The sequence below is a fragment of the Eumetopias jubatus genome, unplaced genomic scaffold, assembly GCF_037043125.1.
Source record: "Eumetopias jubatus isolate StellerSeaLion01/CBP00866 unplaced genomic scaffold, mEumJub1_p1.0 scaffold_6, whole genome shotgun sequence".
Taxonomy (NCBI): Eukaryota; Metazoa; Chordata; class Mammalia; order Carnivora; family Otariidae; genus Eumetopias; species Eumetopias jubatus.
The window spans coordinates 92,740,715-92,758,848 of NW_028274812.1; the positions used below are offsets into that span (position 1 = coordinate 92,740,715).

Consider the following 18,134-nt stretch of genomic DNA (forward strand, 5'->3'; position numbering starts at 1 on the left):
ATAAGGAAAAGATTTGAATACAGGAAGAGAACCTGGAAAAGTTTTAGCGTGCTTTATTTTTAGGAAAATTAGTCCCCATTCTTCTACAGTGAAAACGGTGCTGGAGAGGCAAATTGGAAAATGATTGTTTATGTCAAGAGACGGTGGAAAGATTCTTTTAGAACACTTGAAGCGTGCAAGCTGCATTTTTCAGGCCCCATTAGTTTAGTAAGAGAAGGATGGGCACTGCTTCCAGTGTTGGTGATACCTGGAGGGTTTAACTCTCCTTTAAATAGAGGTGGGATGGATACAAAGTAGCTCAGCAACAGTACCTGGTGAAACACAGTGTCACATCTAAAATAGGGAGAAAGGGGGAAATCAGAGCAACCCTGGTTACCTATTTTCTAGTCTCTTTCTTCTTCCACTTGCCTTCCCAATTCCTTCACAAACTGTAGGTAACTCATTATACTGCTTTTTAGTTTTAAAATTCAGCCCCCTCCCAGAAGCTCTCCTATCGGTAGGAATTGGGGGAGGAGGAGTGGATAGGAGGGAAACCAGAAGTAAGTCAATACCATAATGATTGTACACTGCAAGCGTGTTGCTGTACAATATCACCCCAGAGCCGCTTTGTTTATCAATGAACATCCTACTGCGTCCCCGAGATGTAGGTCAGGCTCATTGGAAATATCAGCCGCCGATCACATGCAGTCTTCATGGTATTTCCAGATCGGGTGCGCTGCTGATTCTTGCACACTGGAGTGCGTCTCAGCTGCCTGATGGAGAGGGGACACCTGTACCTTAGGGACGCAGGTGAAGTCCCGTCTACCTTCCTGGTACTTTCCTTGGTGCTTCCTCATTCTCTCAGGCACTCACTCTTCATCTCCATCTCCCCTGCTGCCCTGGACCCAAGCTCCTCTGCTAAACGGGTGCTTTTCCCGCTCTCTCCTTTCTCCGCACCTCAGCAGAAGACAGAGTGCTCCACGCAACTGGGCATGCCTAATAACCAGGGAAAGCTTGGGCTGCAAGAAGAAAGGTTTGCACCGTCTGCGCTCCCCTCCCCTCTGCAGCTGCCTCCTGCCAGTCAGGCGATCCGACGTGCGGCGCGGCCCAATGAGGGTCTGCAGCCTTCGCGGGGGCCCGGCCTCTCGTGGCGCCACCACCAATGAGTGGCTGGCGGAGGTGGGACGCGCCCTGTTCCCGCCTCTCCAGTTAAGGCCGCTGGTGTGAGCTGGGGCTCGGCGCGCGCGAGAGGGACGACGGAAGGGACCGGCAGGTGTGGGCGCGGGGCCAGGCAGCCCGACGGCAGGAGTCGCAGCCGCTCGGTGCATGGGCCAGTGAGGACGCGCGGAGATCCCCTCGCCGCGGTGGAGGCGGAGCAGCGCGCGAGCAAGGCGCTGCCTGGCGACCCTGCGTCCGAGCGAGCGGAACCTTGCGCTTCGCCCGGGGACGGTCCGAAGTCCGCGCTATGGAAGAGGAGAAATATTTGCCTGAGCTGATGGCAGAGAAAGATAGCCTGGATCCATCTTTTGTGCATGCATCGCGCCTTTTGGCGGAAGGTAGGACTTGCCCCCACAGATGGGCACAAACCTCTGGCCGCCCTTCTCACCGGCGGCTTGGTTAGGGGAGTGAAGTTGGGGAGGGACGCCTGTCTCCTTCGCAGAAACTGTCCCCCTGAAGATGCTCGCTTCAGAGCTCGGGCGGACAGAGCCCGTTCTTGGGGCAGGCAGCAGTGCTCCTTCTCTACGTTTTAATTTGGGGAAAACCAAAGCTATGAGATGTAATGGCAGTAGTGATGTGACCTGTTAGGATCATTGATGGAGAAACCGTAAAGTGTAGCGCGGTCAACAGGGATATTTTCAATTTGCAGAGGAAAGGGAAATCAGTTTGGAAGTAAATGGTGATCAATGTAGTGTTCTAAGAGCTTCTTAGCTACAATCAGCATTTATTTATTTATTTATGTATTTATTTATTTAATTTTTGCTGCATTTGGGAAGTGAATTTTGATACCCTTTATCTAATTACAGCCTTTCCTATGGAAAGTCTTAGAATTAACCTAGATTAAAACTATGCATGTTCGTCAATGTTTGTGAATGTGATAAAAGCTAAAGTGCTTATCAAATTATTTGAAGTGTGATGATTGGGTACTCTGAGAGATACTGGCCCCTGGGAACACTCCACAATTGATCAACTGTTTTACCAAGTGTGCATTTTCTTTTGTGTACCTGTAATGTTAAAGGAGATTTCATTCCCAGAGGAACACATATATCTTGTCTTTTGCGTTGCTTTGAAAGATTGTTTAAACACACACACACACACACACACACAAACTTCTGTATGACAGAAATATTAGCCCAATTACTCCATTCATCTTAAAATAATGCCATGTCTCTGTTAAAGATACAATACTGTAGTAATCTACAAACGCCTTTTTAAAAAAACTCCAGATTTTTTTTTTTTGATGAATCCTTCTTTAATAATGAATTGCTTCATCATTAAATTGACTACAATGCAGTTTTGTAGCTTAGGTTGTTATGGACTTACCTATAGCAAAACTAAAAGTGACAACTTCCTTTTCCTTGGCCCTTCCACATTAAAAGAAATGTTTTCTTTTTTGAGACCGAGTTGTACATGGAAGGAAAAATTGTAATCCTCTATGTAAGATTCAAATAACCACTTGGTTTATTTAAATATTTTATTTATAGAGTATTTATAACAACAATGCAGTGCAAGGTATTTTTTTTGTTTTTGCATACTAAACAAGAAAAGATTTATAATCAAAATCTTGCATGTGTGAAACAGCTAAACTGCTTTTCAGGGAAGAAGTTGATTTTCTAGAGGATTTGGAAAGGTAAAAAGCAATTATGTCTACTACTTTCTTGGTTACTGAATGAAAATAATAATTAAGTTGAAAAGTAAAGTCAATTTAGAAATTAAACTCTCCCTCTAGTTTATTGAAAATAAAGATAATTGCGTAAAATAATAGGAATATTGAAAATTAATGAGTTAATAAATGCTTAAAATTGTTCAAAATGATTTAAAATGCAATTAAGCTTTCTGAAATCATTTATTTCGATATATCTTCCAGAAGTGTCTTTATTACGCTGATAACATCTTTAAAATGAAAAAAAAAAGTTACGAATTGATCATTTTCTCTGACCTGCTAATTGGAGTTCTCTTTGGGACAGCAGGCTCAATGATTAATTCATCAGTCATTGATGAGAAGTTAGTGGAGTTGGTGTACGTTTCAAAACTGCCACACTAAAGAAATGCAGATGAGAAACTCTTAGTAGAGTGCATAAGTATTTCTGCGGCTGGTGAAACAGTCAGAAAAGGCTGTGCCCTTGGTTCCTTAATGTTCTGTCGTTCCCAGAAACTTGATTTCTTGATACTTAGGAACATGGTTGAATGTACCTTGTAATTTAATTTTTTCCCAGTAGGGGGAAGCATGTCCTGCTTTTGTAAAGAATTAGGAGGAAAAAGCTCCAAAATAGAAAAACATCTAAGTAAGAAACAAAGAAAGGTGTCCAAATTTCAGAGAAATCATAATGTGGAAAAGAGAATGGAGGAGGTGATGATTATAATCTTGGAGTATATAAAAAGATATGCAAAAAAAATGCATAAAGTTTACATTAATTCTTTATTTGTACGTGAAGTTCTTTATGTGTACTTACTGAAGAGTGTAAGGTGAGTGTCCTTTGGAATCTCTAATAAATCTCAATGTACATTTTACATTATAGATCTTTCATTGTTTTTTCAAAGGCCATTTGCCAAGATATCCAGGTTTTGTTTCAGATCTCTATAGGAGAATATGTTGAGATGACTTTATTTCTCTTACCTGGAAATGCACTGATTGAAGGCAGTGGCTATAAATAAACCTGACATAGATATTCATTTGGAGAGAAGGTGCACACTGAAGTACATTTCAGTCAGTACTGTGCAGACTGTCTCAAGACTGAGTGAGCAATAAAAATGATCCAGACGATTCAGTTCTTCAGAATGATTTTCTGGAAGCTAATATATATATATAAGGTCAGTGATGTAAACCAAGGAACTTTCACAGTGATTTATTTTGCATTTTCAATTGGCGATAAATACAAATCAGTGCTCAACTGCAATTCTTCATAAGGCCATGGGCTTAAAAGTACTATTTTGTTGATTATTTTGTTATTTTTATTGTAATTTGTTTTATTTCACTTGTTTCTGCTATGTGTTTTCAGTAGGTATGAGTCTATGAAAGCTAATGGAAGAGCCCATACATTTTATATATTTGTTACTTAGAAAAGATCTTGAATAATATGGTTTGAAGAGTGCTTATAATATGTTTGATTAATTAAAATAATTTTCCTCCTGTGATTATAGTATTGTTTAATTATCCATTTGTTAATGGAAGGTGCTTTTGAATATGATAAAACAGCAAACTCAGCATGATCCTTAAAGTTCCACTCAGCCTCTGAATTTGCTTGCCAGATGAAATTAGATGAGGTTATTTATATCTATGCTACTTCTGGGAAGTGCACTAGACTGTGAATCCAGATACCTGGATTTTAATTCCGCTTTTGCCTAAACAGAATGTTGATAAACTTCCCTCCCCGCCAAGCCCCGTTTCCTTTTCTCTGAAATTAAGGAATTGGACTAGATGATGTATAGGTTTCTTTGTAGTCCCAGACTTAATTAGAATTGCAAAGTTCTCTAGTGTGCAAGATTTCCTAACCTGACTTCTTTACAAATACTGGTAGATTCATCACTGTTTTGGTTGACTGACAAAATTAGGAAGGCAAATATTGCCAAATATCCCAACAGTTAAAATGTTTTTTTACGAGTATTAGGTGCTATTTTAAAATTTGGTTGAAAAGCGTGGCCTTCCATCTAGGATTGGCCTTCATGTTTGCAGATTTAGATGAACTTTTAAAACCATGAGAGAAACAGGGAATAATATTTATCACAAATGCTGACTTGCAGTGACTTAACTACATGTAGGTTCTCGGTAAGGATCATTATTTAATTAGGTTGTATTCCTCAAAATATTTTCCACAAAGCATAGAGAGTTCTTAAATTAAGGAAAGGTATTGGTATAATGTCTAAAACTAGCTTCTGATAAAAAAAAACAGTAGTCATGTGACTTTCCTTTTGATTATCGTAACCCCTTTTTTCTCCTAATACATTTGGGATAATCTGGTTTGTTTCTTAAATAAAAAATAAAAATTGGCCAAAAAAATAATTTTAAGATATTTTTAATTTTCAATTAGGACACATGTATGATACAGTGGAAAAACTCTGCTTTAGCAAACAAAACACTTGGGACAGAGTGTTGACACTTCTGTCTACTGTGAATTTATGGGATATGTCATTTATCTCCTCTCTGATTCTCCTTTTCTTCACCTGTAAAACAGGAAAAGTTGTATCTACCACCCATGGTTATTTTAAGGTTAAAAAAATTCTGTTTGTGATAATATAAGCAGTTTTTATACAAACTTAAATAGGTTTTTTATACAAATATAAACAGAAATTACACAAATATAAGATGATGCTTTTAAGATTTTCTTTAACATTTTAATGGCATTGTGGACTTGACCTCAACTTGAAGCTTGGCTTTGTAAGAAAATAAGCACTGCCTTTACTCTTTGGATCATTGCTGAGTGAAATTTGAACTTATAGACCAAATTATGAAATAAATTATCTCATGAAAAATTATTCCAATCAGGGTTTTTAAAATACCATGTTTCCTTATGTTCCCAATGGTCACTCTCAGTGTTTTACTTGAGCTTGATTAGCCCTTGTCCTGTGTCTTTCCAGGGTAATTCCAAACCTCCTCAGACCCCCTCATAAACCCACACGTCCTTCACTCTTGGCAACTGATTTCATCCTCTGTTTTAGCAGGAAATGAATATATCTCTTCTGATGCTTTTCAACGTCCTATCATCTAAAAACCTCCATAATCCTCCTTACTGTCTTTCATTCCCAGATGGTGAGATGTTCTGTTGTTGTTGTTCTAGGCTGACTTGTACACCAGTATCCTTGACTCTAATGGTCATCACGTCCTCCAGACTTGTTCCATAGTCCCAACCCTTCTTCATCACTGTCTCCACTTTCCTCCTCCCTCTCTGCTCTTTTACTGTAGCAGCCTGTAATTGATCCAATCTGAATAACTTAAAAAAATTAAAATATTTTTTAACTCGCCAAAAGTAACCAAAATAATCTCTCTCAATACTCCCTTGTTTCCTTCAAGTTTCCAGTAATATTAGTCTTAACTGGCTGCCTCACTTTCTCAGTTTACCTCTTCAAAACTCTTCATTCTGGCTTCTGTCCTCATCATTGTCCTAAAACCAGTGACCTGGAGACCGAATCGTCTCCTAATTGCCAAATCCAATAAAATCTTTCTGACCTCTCATCAGGTCTCTTGGCTGCAGTTTCTACTACTGGTCTTTTTTCAATTTCTTGGCTTTCCCCTTGGTTTCCAGGCACTATCATACTGCTGGTTTTACTCTTCTCTGTTTCTTATCCTCACCACCCTTTACCTGTCTTCTCCCCTCCCCAGCTATGCTTGCCAGAGTGATTCACTCAAAGTCAAAGTTTGACCATGTCACACTTTTTAATAATATTCTCTTTTGGCAGGCCTCCTCTAACACCAGGCCAGCAGCGGGAGAGGGGGCATTACCTTGACACCTGCAGGTGGAGGTGAAAGTCTAGGTTCCCCGCTAGGCATCCATCCACGCCATTCTGGCCAGGAGGGGGAGGCACACCGTGTTACTGCTTCCTACATGGGGCTCCAAGGACACCAGTAGGGGTGGGGAAGCCTCACTCCTGCTGGAGCATGAAGAAAATTCCAGCAGAATGAGACCTCTGACACCACCCTGGCTTGGAGGGAGAAGGGCGCCTTGTTACTGTTCATAAGGGAGAAGTCCAGAATTTCCCCGTGGCCTCCACGGCCACTGCAGGGCACATCCTTACTGTGGGCAGAAGCGAAGTCCCTATTCCTTATCTAGTCTTTTCTGACTCCAGCCAGAGGGGAAAAATGTATCTCTTTACAGTTGGGTGAGGTTGGAAGTCTAGGCTCCTCTACTTAACCTTTCTTGACAGAGGTGAGCATGAGACACTATTTTGTTTTGTTTTTCTTCTTTCTTTCTGTATTATTTGGCTGGAGAAGGATGTTTGTCTAAAAGTTTTCTGTCTTGCTAGGTTGCTCTCTTTCTAGTTCTTGGGCTAGCAGGCTTCTCTTGAGGCTTTTTTTTTTTCTTTTTGTTGGCTTCTGTTGACTTTTCTGGTTTGCCAGCTTAAGTACCCATTTTGATGCACGTGAAGGCACAAGAAAAGCTAAGGAAACTACTCCCATCTCGTTCCTGGGTCTTGTGGTACTTAGCCAGCCAGCTTTCTTTTTTCTTCCTTTTGTTACTGAACCCAGAAGTCAGATTTGTGTGTCTGATGCACAGTAAGCCAATCTCTAAGTCACCGGGTTTAAAGCAGAGAAAGTTTATTCTCAGAAGAGTAGCCCAACGAGAAGGCAGGTGGTTGGTCCAAAATCTGCCTTGTCTTTGTTAAGTCTAAGGACTATGGGGCTAGCAAGGTATGTATGGGTTAGGACAGATACTGGATGGGCCTTGAAACTTCTTCACAAGGAGAGGCTCAAAATTTTTGAGATTGTGTGCTGTTTTGGACATCAAGGCTCCATTCTGGGGTCCCGGTGCGTTACACTTGTGTTTGCAAAATAGGTGCTATCAAGTAGCCTCCTTTCCTGATTCCTGTAGGTGGTATTGGAAAAAATTAACAAAGAATAAGGTTAATTATTCTTGCACAGCTGTGGAGGAGTGTGCTTATGTGCAGTGTGTGAAGTTATAATGGAGGTTTACGTGAATAAAGAAGCATATACCTGGGCTCACTTTCACAATGTCTTCTATGTTTATTTCATATATAATATTCAGTCCCTACTCATTGTGCATTTTAATTTATTTCTTTATAAAATTATCTTGTGAGGGGCACCTGGGTGGCATAGTTAATGCGTTTGACTCTTGGTTTTGGCTCAGGTTGTGATCTCAGGATTAGGAGATCAAGCCCTGAGGGGGCTCTGTGCTCAGTGTAGAGTCTGTGTAAGACTCTCTCTCCCTCTGCCTCACCCCCTCCTTCCCTGGCTCTCAATCTCCCTCCCTCTCTCTCTCTGTCTCTCCCTCCCCTGGCTCTCAACCTCCCTCTCCCTCTCTGTCTCTCTGTCTCTCGTGCGCACGCTCTCTCTCTCTCAAATAAATAAATCATTTTAAAAAATAAAATTTTCTTGTGAATGCCTGTTAGGCATTGTACATTCATATTTCATTGACTAGATATATACAAATGAGCATGACCAGGATAAATCCATCTGGATAATGGGCGCAATACTTTTCTTTATCTTATTTTCAAAGAGACTTTGTGACAGGGTACATGAAACTGAGAACGAAGTGAGGTCTGATCATTATTCTTAGTTTTTGTTTAAGTATACAATCTAGATTGAAGCTCTTTGTTCCCATAGCAGCTGCAGAAGGGGAAGAAGATTTAGAGGTAGTTTTTAGAAACCCTTGGGAATAACTCTATCGTATTGCCCACTTTTCTTATACCCTTATTTGTTTGAACAACCTGATTTGATCTCCCTTTTTTGTCTGAATATATAAGAAATGTGTTTTAATTGGATTTATATTCTGACACCAGTTTATTTTTTAAAGCTATAAACAGAGAAAGATTTAATATATTCAGACATTGAAATATGATCCTTTTTCTTACAGAAATGGTTAATTTCAATAAAATAAGTGTGATATGGAAATCGATTTGTTAAAAATAATAGCCTACTGTTGATAACTGATTTCCCAAATTGTTAGCAAATATCCATGCTATATGACTTCTTCATTTTCTCAATATTGTATCTTTTGTTAAACATGATTACATGTTTTCTTTGTTAAAAACTTGAGAAGTCATAGCCAAGCATCCTGTTGCTCAATCATTATTAACTATTTTGGGAAATAAGTCATTTGTAGCATATCCTCCATTGCTTACCTTTGTCTCTTGAACACTACTTCCAAAAAGATTTTGCAGTAGAGAGAGGTAATAAACATTTGAGAACACCAGAATGACAAATTTTTAGGCCGTTTACTATAGATACCCTTACAGTTTAGCTACAGTTTGGGGGATGAATCCCATTGGATTAGGATTCTACTACATTTAACTATATAATCCCACATGCACTTTAATGTGTGTTGGTACCAGTTGTCTACAGTACATGCTGTTGGTGTTTGAAGAGGTAGTAGATGTTTAGTTTATTGGTTTTTGAATAATCTGTGGGAGATTCAATATATACATAAGCTACAAATAGCAGTGCATGGCAAGATCTGCTAGGTTTTACAGACCGATGATATCATGGGGATTCATGACTCTTGTTGGTCGTGGTTATCATAGATTCTTCTTCATCATCGTCATTACTGTCAACATTTATTGGGAGATTACTCCTTTGTCAGGCACTGTACTAGATGTTTTGCATGCATTACCACAATTAATACATCCACCAATCCTATGTGATAGTTATTACCATCATCCTTGTTTTACAAATGAGAAACATGAATAATTAGGGAAGTCAGTTTATCTCAAGTCACACAGCAAGTAAGTTGTAAATCTGAACCCCAGACTGCCTTGCCCAGAGATCATGTGTAACCATTGCACCATACGGCCTCTTGTGAAAGAGACACAATTTTAGTCAGGCTTTGAAGGAATATATGCAATAGTATGCAAAGTATGCTTAGGAGATCAGCATGGTTGTTGCCATTAACTTCTGAAATAGGTTCCTGAATGCAAGTATTGGATGAATTCTTTTACAATATTGTTAGATAAGTATATTATATAAAAGGTTGGTAAATTTATAAATGGGGAAATTTTCCTAAGTACAGAATTGGGTTAAAGATTACTGAGGTAGCCTAAATTTTCTGAATGTCTTGTATTGACTGTGGTTTCTGAAGGAGTTTGGTGATGAGGTGGCAAGGAATAAGAGAACATTGTCCACTTTTTTTTTTTCTTTTTGAATCCAAAAAGTGATTGGAGAACTTTGTGTGATTTGCTGAGGCATTTTTCTTTCCTTGTTTTTTAGAGAACTGCTTACATTTGCTGAATTCTTCTAGGGAGGAAGAACAGCGATGGGTCCTCTCTTGGTGTCTTGAGGCGGTGTTGGCTTTGTTTAAAATTTGGAAGTGGGCAAATTTCACATGTGGTCAGAAACAGGTAACTCAGCAACATGGCTTGATTAAAATGTTATCTATAGGTTCCGAGGTTTTAGGATTTAATAACTTTGAAACAGATTGGTTGGTATTATTACACTGTTATCAGAAATGGGACAATTGATGCCTATTTCCTTTAAAATATTAAAGATTAGATTTTACTCTTCTAATAGAAAAGGAGAATGAATGTGTTTTCTCTAGAGTGTAGATATTTTTAGCAGGTTTATAGCATTGTATGTCAGAAAATGATGGGCCCTGGCTACAACTAGGAAGAGGGAGCCTCTGTGACAGAAACTCAGTGAAGTGGCTGAAGGAGAAGAAATCTGTTAATTTGAGAATAGAGGGATGACTAAAGTAATAGCTTCCTTTATTGAACTTACACCCTGGCTTAGGCCCTTGCATTATATCCCAAAGGCAGGTAATACTGCACCTATGTTATGGGGGAAGATAAAGAGGCAGATTAGAAGGTAGCATACTTAATTTAGTTTTTTGAAGCAATAAGTTAGAGATTATGTAAATGTTCAATTATAATATAAAAGACTGTCAAAAAGCAACCATCAAACATTGAAGCATTAAACAATATTGAAGAATATTACTTATTTAAAGGAATACCAAGAACATGGTTTGAATAAGTTTTAGAGGCGTTAAATACCTGTTACTATAGAATTTATTATTTCCTTTAAAATAATTTTCTCCAGGAAATTTAAGGAATTTGATTGATTAGAAATTTGATTTACATGCAATACACTCATTGTATGAAACACTATAAAATGCAAACAGTAGATGGATGACTACATAATAGAATACATTTCTTATATGTTTTTAGGCTTGTAAATATCATTTAAGTGGGAAATTTAAATGAGTGTTAAATTGAATTAAGTACCATTCATGTCTCTAGATAGCCTAAGTTTTTCTTTCTGGAAGAAAAAAAAAAAACCTAGAAGCTGCCTTTTTATCCATCTAAGATCTGGTGGAAGAGGAGGCCTTTAAGAATTGTGTGAAGATGAAAGAACATTTGGTGTGCTGAAGCAGATGGCATTTTATTATATGATATTGTTTTGGAATGGACATTGGGATGATATATGGCTGTGCATTAAGCTAGTATTCTGAAATTAGTGAAAGATTGGAAATTATATCATATCCACATAAGGAAAATCTAGTAGGGTAAAGCATTATGATAATTAAAAGCCACTTAATGGAATTGGATGGAAGTGATAAGTGTTTGGAATAAGTTGCAATAAGCCAAATGGTTTCTCTTTGAGTAAAATAAGTAAAATATGTGTGTACGTGTTAAGCATATACTAGACCTAGGTAATCAATGAAAAACAGTACAGATTTGGTTCACTTGTTTTTTATTATCTGTGCTCTATATTACCATCTGAGACTTATTTAGATTGAGGAGGTAACAAGAGTTATAGGCAATTAAATAAGGGCACCTGAGTGGCTCAGTTGGTTAAGCGTCTGCCTTAGGCTCAGGTCATGATTCTAGGGTCCTGGGATTGAGCCCCGCATTGAGCTCCCTGCTCCGCACAGAGCTTGCTTATCCCTCTGCCTCTGCCTCTCTCTCTCTCTCTGTCTCTTGTGAATAAATAATAGAAAAAAGAGAGTTATAGGCAATTAAATAAATAATTTCCATAGCATCTGCAAAATGCAATGATAAAGTAAATAGATGATGCTTTAGGAGTGCTGGGTAGGGCACCTAAAGGAGTCTACAGAAGTCATCGAAGTCTTCAGTAGGCAGGGGCATGTTAGTTGAGGTCTAACAAATAAGTAGCATATGGACAGTATTCAGTGAAGAAGGATCTGGAAATATACCTCCAAAGCCTAAAAAGAAAGGGAACATTTATTTGAATAAGTATAAGAGTGATATTGTGATTTATAATAAGAAATGCATATTTGGTTTTCTTCCCTGTTTCTGGCACAGAGCTCCTAAAACTTTTGGAATTTCCTGAGTACAGCTATAAAGGTCTTTTGTTATGTTAATGAAGTGACTTTTCAAACCCACCTGAGGGTAGGGGCTGGTTGTCAGGAGAACCAGCCCTGTGATTAGAGGGTTATAACTTTCAGTTCCATCCCTACTGACCCTTCCAGAAAGAAAAAGGGGGGCGCAGAATCATTTGCCAGTGGCCAATGATTTACGCATGTAATGAAGTTTCAATAAAAACCCTAAAGGAGTGGATCAGAGAGCTTCCTGGTTGGTGAACTCATGGAAATTTGGGAGAGCACTGAGCTCAGAAGGAGCGGGGAAGCTCCTCGCCCTTTCCCCATACTTTGCCCTATACATCTATTCCACCTGGCTGTTCCTGAGTTATATCCTCTGTAATAAACTGGTAATCTAATAACTATGATGTTTTTGTGAGTTCTGTGAGCTGCTCTAGCAAATTAATCAAACTCGAGGAGGCGATGAAAATTCTGCTTACATACAGTTTGTTGGAAGTGCAGGTAGCAACCTTGATTTGCAACTGGCACCTGAAGTTCAAGGAAGGGATGATTGGAATCCCCAATCTATAACTGGTCAGTCAGAAGTACAGGTAACAACCTGGGCCTGCAATTGGTGTCTGAAGTGGGGAGGGGACAATCTTGTAGGACTGAACCCCTAACCTGTGGAATCTGATGTAATCTCTGGTTGTAGTGTCAGAATTGCTTGTGCTGTGTGGGAGGGAACTCCCACCCCCACCCCATCCCCTCACCTTTGGAATTGGGTCCAGAGATCCAAAAGATTAAGTATATTTGGAAAATACAGTAAAAGAGAAAGCATCAAGAAAAGTGGGTGTAAAGAAAATGGTAGAGGCTTAGTGCACATATCCTGTAAACTACTGTGTTAAGAAGTTTGGGTTTATGCCAAAAGCAATGGTAAAATCATTTAAAGGTTTTAAAAAGGGCAGATGTGATATCAGAGTTTCATTTAAAGCATAAGGTGGCTGCAGTATTGGAGAATGGAATCAACAGATATAAGACATGGGCAGGCCATTGGATAGCTAAAGCAGCAATCCAGGAGAGAAGGTATGGTGACCTGAATTCAGATAATGAGAGTGCAGATGTGAAGAAGTGGACGTAACTAATAGAAATTTAGCAAGTAAAATATATAAAGGTTCGGACTATATAGAGGGGATGAAAAGTAGGGGGTGGACAAGGCTGTGGTCTGTGTTGCTCCTTTGTAATGGTGGTATCAATTGTGTAAAATGATTTAAAGGTGGTATCAGTTATTAAGATAGGAATTAAAAGGAGGTTAATGCTGAGTTCAGGTGGATATACATACATATACATGAAAACGCACTTGAAGAGGGGTTTGGAGTAAGATCTGTGCTGCCTGTAATGGTTTCATTAGCATACAGGTGATAATTGACCTTGGGAGTAAAAGAGCTCACCTAGGGGGAGAGCATATGGAGTACAACAGGAAGGAGATTTAGGATAAAACCCCAAGGAATGTCAGCATTTAAGGAGAGACAGAAGAAAAGTAGTCTGCAAAGTTAACTAAAAGGGATTTCCTAGAATATAGGTGGGAAAGATCAAGTAAATTCAGCGCCAGGTAAACAGAGTATTGGGATGATGAAGGATTTGGTTAATATTTTCAAGTGCTGCAGATAGGCTGATTAAAACAAAGATTAAACATTTTTTTTAAAATTTAAATTCAAGTTAGTTAACATACAATGTATTATTAGTTTTAGGGGTAGAATTTAGTGATTCATCACTTACATACAACACCCAGTGCTCATCACAACAAGTGCCCTCCTTGATGCCCATCACCCAGTTACCCCATCCCGCCACCCACGTCCCCTTCAGCAACCCTCAGTTGATTCCCTATAGTTAAGAGTCTTTTATGGTTTGCTTCCCTCTCTGTTTTTATCTTATTTTTCCTTTCCTTCTCCTATATTTATCTGTTTTATTTCTTAAATTCCATGTATGAGTGAAATCATATCTTATTTGTCTTTCTCTGACTGACCTATTTTGCTTAGCATTAATACACTCTAGTTCTATCCATGTCATTGCAAATGGCAAGATTTCATTCTTTTTGATGGCTGAATAATATTCCATTATATATATATGTGTGTGGGTATATATATATATATATATGTGTATATATATATCACATCTTCTTTATCCACTTATCCATTGAGGGACATCTGTGCTCTTTCCATATTTTGGCTATTGTGGACATTGCTACTATATACATTTCTAATGGATTTGGCAAAGAGGAACAAATCAAGAGATTTGGAGAAAATCTCAACTTTCTTCAGGTTGAGTACTGAATTGTAAGGCTACAAGAGAATGAGGTTGGAAAACTCTTTGAAGAACTTTGACTTCATAGAAGAGGAGAGCGAGGAGTAATTTGTTAAACTATAAGAAATAAAAAATATTTAATCATTTTAACCTAAAAACAGCAATTTTATATGGTTTAACATATATGGGTGAGAGAGGCATTTAAGTGTAGGGGTTAACAGCATGGATGCTGGAACTAGACTCCCTAGGTTCCAATTTTATTCTTATAATTAAAGATCTGTATTATTTTGGGTGAGTTACTTTCACCTCTATATGCCTCTTTTCCTCATGTGTAAAATAAAGACACTAATAGTTCTAAACTAACAAGACAATGACAGCCAGGCATTATTGTTTCTTTTGCTCACTTTAAATTACAGTGTGATTCCTAGACTGCTCCATCATCTCTGTTTTCCAATCCCTCTGCTTCCACCTTGCTCCCTTTCTTAGCGTTACATGGAACATCCTTATACAAAACTACATCTCATATCATAAAATTGTCAAATTAATCCCTACTCTTTTTCTCAGACTGTCTTTAAACTTGAGTTTTTCCTTATCCCAAATCCATTGCATGCACCTACTTTTTCCTTTGACAGTTCTTATTGACTTGTTGGCATATACAACTTCGTTGACCATTGCCACTTTCTTGATATACTTTTCCCCACATTGAATTTGTGATTCTACCATCAATATAGGAATTTACCACTTTTGTTTATGATGCACCATGAGCATGAAATAGGTGCCAAATCTATGGTACTCTTAGATCCTTAAAGGTTGCACTATGAACATTTCTCCATACTGAGTGACATTATAATAATGTGAAAAGATACGTGCGTTTCTTTCAGGACTGGAGGAAATACTATATTGGACCTGAAAGAAAACATGTGCTTATGCAAAATTTTAATTATATGTTTTAGGGTTAAACATTCCTTTTGAAACATTTGTTGTGTGTGTGTTTATATGGTATTTCTTACTCTGGAATGTTGTAAAATATGTTTGAGAGCTACTATTATAAGTAGAAAGAACACATTAAGTGAAGTCAAAATACTAGTGGTTGAGTCCCAGATCTGCTACTTGGTTGCTTTGTGACTGTCGGTAAATTTCTAAATCTCTTTGAACCTGTATTTCCTCATCTACTAAATAGGCAGGCTCTTGTTGATGCTGTCATAGATCAACCAATCATCTCATGAATCCTATGCAAGGGTATGTGCAGTACCTACCCAATGGCAGAAATCAATAAAGACTCTTTCCTTTACTCCACTTTGCCTGGTTTGCTTACTTTAAAAAAATTGAGGCAAATTTTATGAACAGTGAAATACAGTTTTTAGGTATACAATTTGATGCTTTTGATAATTGTATAATCTTGTGTAAGCAGTACTCTCGGCATAATGGAGAACATTTCCATCAGCCCAGAGACTTTCCTTACCGCCCCCTCCCATTAATCTTCATTTCCTTTGCCAACCACTATCCTGTTTTCTACTGTCATAGATTACTTTGACTCTTCTTCAACTTTATATAAATGGAATAATAGACAATGTACACTTCCTTCTTAAGATCAGTGTATGTTTGAAAGTAAGCCATCCATGTTTTTGCACTTATCAATAATTATTTTTTTTTCTTGCTGAGTAGTGTTCCATTATATAAATGTCACAATTTGTTTATCCGATCTCTTGTGGATAGACATTTCGGCTGTTTTCAGTGTTGCTGTATTATGAATAAGCTGCTACAAACGTTCCTGTGCAATATTTTTGTGAACATATGTTCTCTTTACTTGGAGTAGGATTGCAGTATCTTGGAATGTATATATGTAGTTAGCCTTGTATTATTTGGTATTGCCAAATAGTGTTCTAAAGTGATTGAACTATTTCACCTTCCATCAGTGATGTATGAAAACTGGTTGTTCCTCTTCTTGCCAACATTTGAAGTTCTCAGTCTTTTTAACAACAGTTATTCTAGTGGTTTTGGGTGCTAACTTAACTGTGGTTTTCGTTTGCATTTCCTTGATGATTAATGATGCTGAGCATGTTTTCATGTACTTTTTGGCCATTTGTATGTATTCTTTTATTTGAAACAATTGGTTAGAATGTTGACAAATTTTATTTGGATTATTGATTTTTTTTAAAAGACTTTATTTATTTGTTTATTTGACACAGAGAGAGAGAGAGTGAGAGCAGGAACACAAGCAGGGGGAGTGGGAGAGGGAGAAGCAGACTCCCCACGGAGCAGGGAGCCCAATGCGGGGCTTGATCCCAAGACCCTGGGTTCATGACCTTAGCCGAAGGCAGAGGCTTAACCGACTGAGCCACCCAGGCTTCCTTGGATTATTGATCTTTTTATTGTTGTGGGAGTTATCTGTATATTCTGGATTTGCATCCTTTGTTAAATGTATGTACTGCAAATATTTTCTCCCAATATGTGGCTTAGCTTTTAATTTTCTTAAGTGTCTTTTGAAAAGCAGAAGTTATTAATTTTTCCTGAAGTCTGATTTATTATTTATCATTTTTTTCTTTATGCTTAGTGTTATTTGTATCCCCACAAAGAAATCTTTGCCTATCTCAAGGTCCCAAAGATCTCAGTATTTTCTTCTAGAAACTTTGTTTTTTTTATTTTTTTAAAGATTTTATTTATTTATTTGAGAGAGAGGGAATGAGAGACAGAGAGCACGAGAGGGAAGAGGGTCAGAGGGAGAAGCAGACTCCCTGCTGAGGAGGGAGCCCGATGTGGGACTCTATCCCGGGACTCCAGGATCATGACCTGAGCCGAAGGTAGTCGCTTAACCAGCTGAGCCACCCAGGCGCCCTAGAAACTTTATGGTTTTAACCTTTAAGTGAAGTAGAAGTAATTTTTCTATATGGTGTCAAAAGAGGGTCAGAGTGCTTCTTTTTTTTTTTTTTTTAAAGATTTGGATACCCAGTTGTTTTAGTATCACTTGCTGAAAAGGCTTTTCTTTTGCTCATTGTTGTGTTTAAATGTTTGAGATAGAGTGTAAATAGGATGACTACGTAGTGCCTAAATGCATGAAATATAGGAAAATAAAGATCATAGTGTTTTAAGTATGTGAGCTGCCTTACAATATGGACCCTCCGTGTGTCTATTCCAATACAAAAAGAAATGACTGCCTTAGAATTATTAAGCATGATGTGTTTATACTCCGCTTTAAAATGATATGTAACTATATGAAATTTTTGTCTTTTCCTCAGAATTTAGAACATAATCCTTGAAGAAAATATGAATACACTTTTCTTATTATAATTGAGAAGACTAGCCGGCCATCTTAGAGGCCTTGGTGTTTACTGAATCTGACAAGTATAGCATTCCACCAATAAAAATGGAAGGTATTTGCTCCTTATGAGCAGTAGTGATAGTTATTAAAACTTGAGTCATCACACTGTCCTGAGTTGCGAAGTAGGTTCTAGTATCACAAAAGAGTAGGGAATAGTGTACGCATTAAACATTTCATTAAAAAAGACCATATAATTTTAGGTAATAGGTTATGTGTTTTTCTATTAAGAAAAGAGCATATTGTACTGAAACAACATATTGTACAGAATGGACAACCTTACCCTGGGTGAAAAAGATACACTTTAGATGAACAATGGAGACCTACATCTACATCCACAGTGATAGCTCTTTTATTATCTCTTGATCTTCAATGGCGTATTAACTGCCAGCATTGCG

At 38.1% G+C, this 18,134-nt stretch overlaps 1 protein-coding gene across 3 annotated transcripts in view; it reads left to right on the forward strand.

Moving 5' to 3' along the window:
- Positions 1-1,444: 1,444 nt before the first annotated feature.
- The window catches only part of KHDRBS2 (KH RNA binding domain containing, signal transduction associated 2), a 567,172-nt gene continuing 550,482 nt past the window's right edge, over positions 1,445-18,134 (forward strand). For all 3 annotated transcript variants that reach the window (XM_028097797.1, XM_088024326.1, XM_028097796.1), the window contains exon 1: positions 1,445-1,535. In XM_028097797.1, the coding sequence (XP_027953598.1) occupies positions 1,445-1,535 (91 nt within the window). The remainder of the gene's footprint in view (positions 1,536-18,134) is intronic.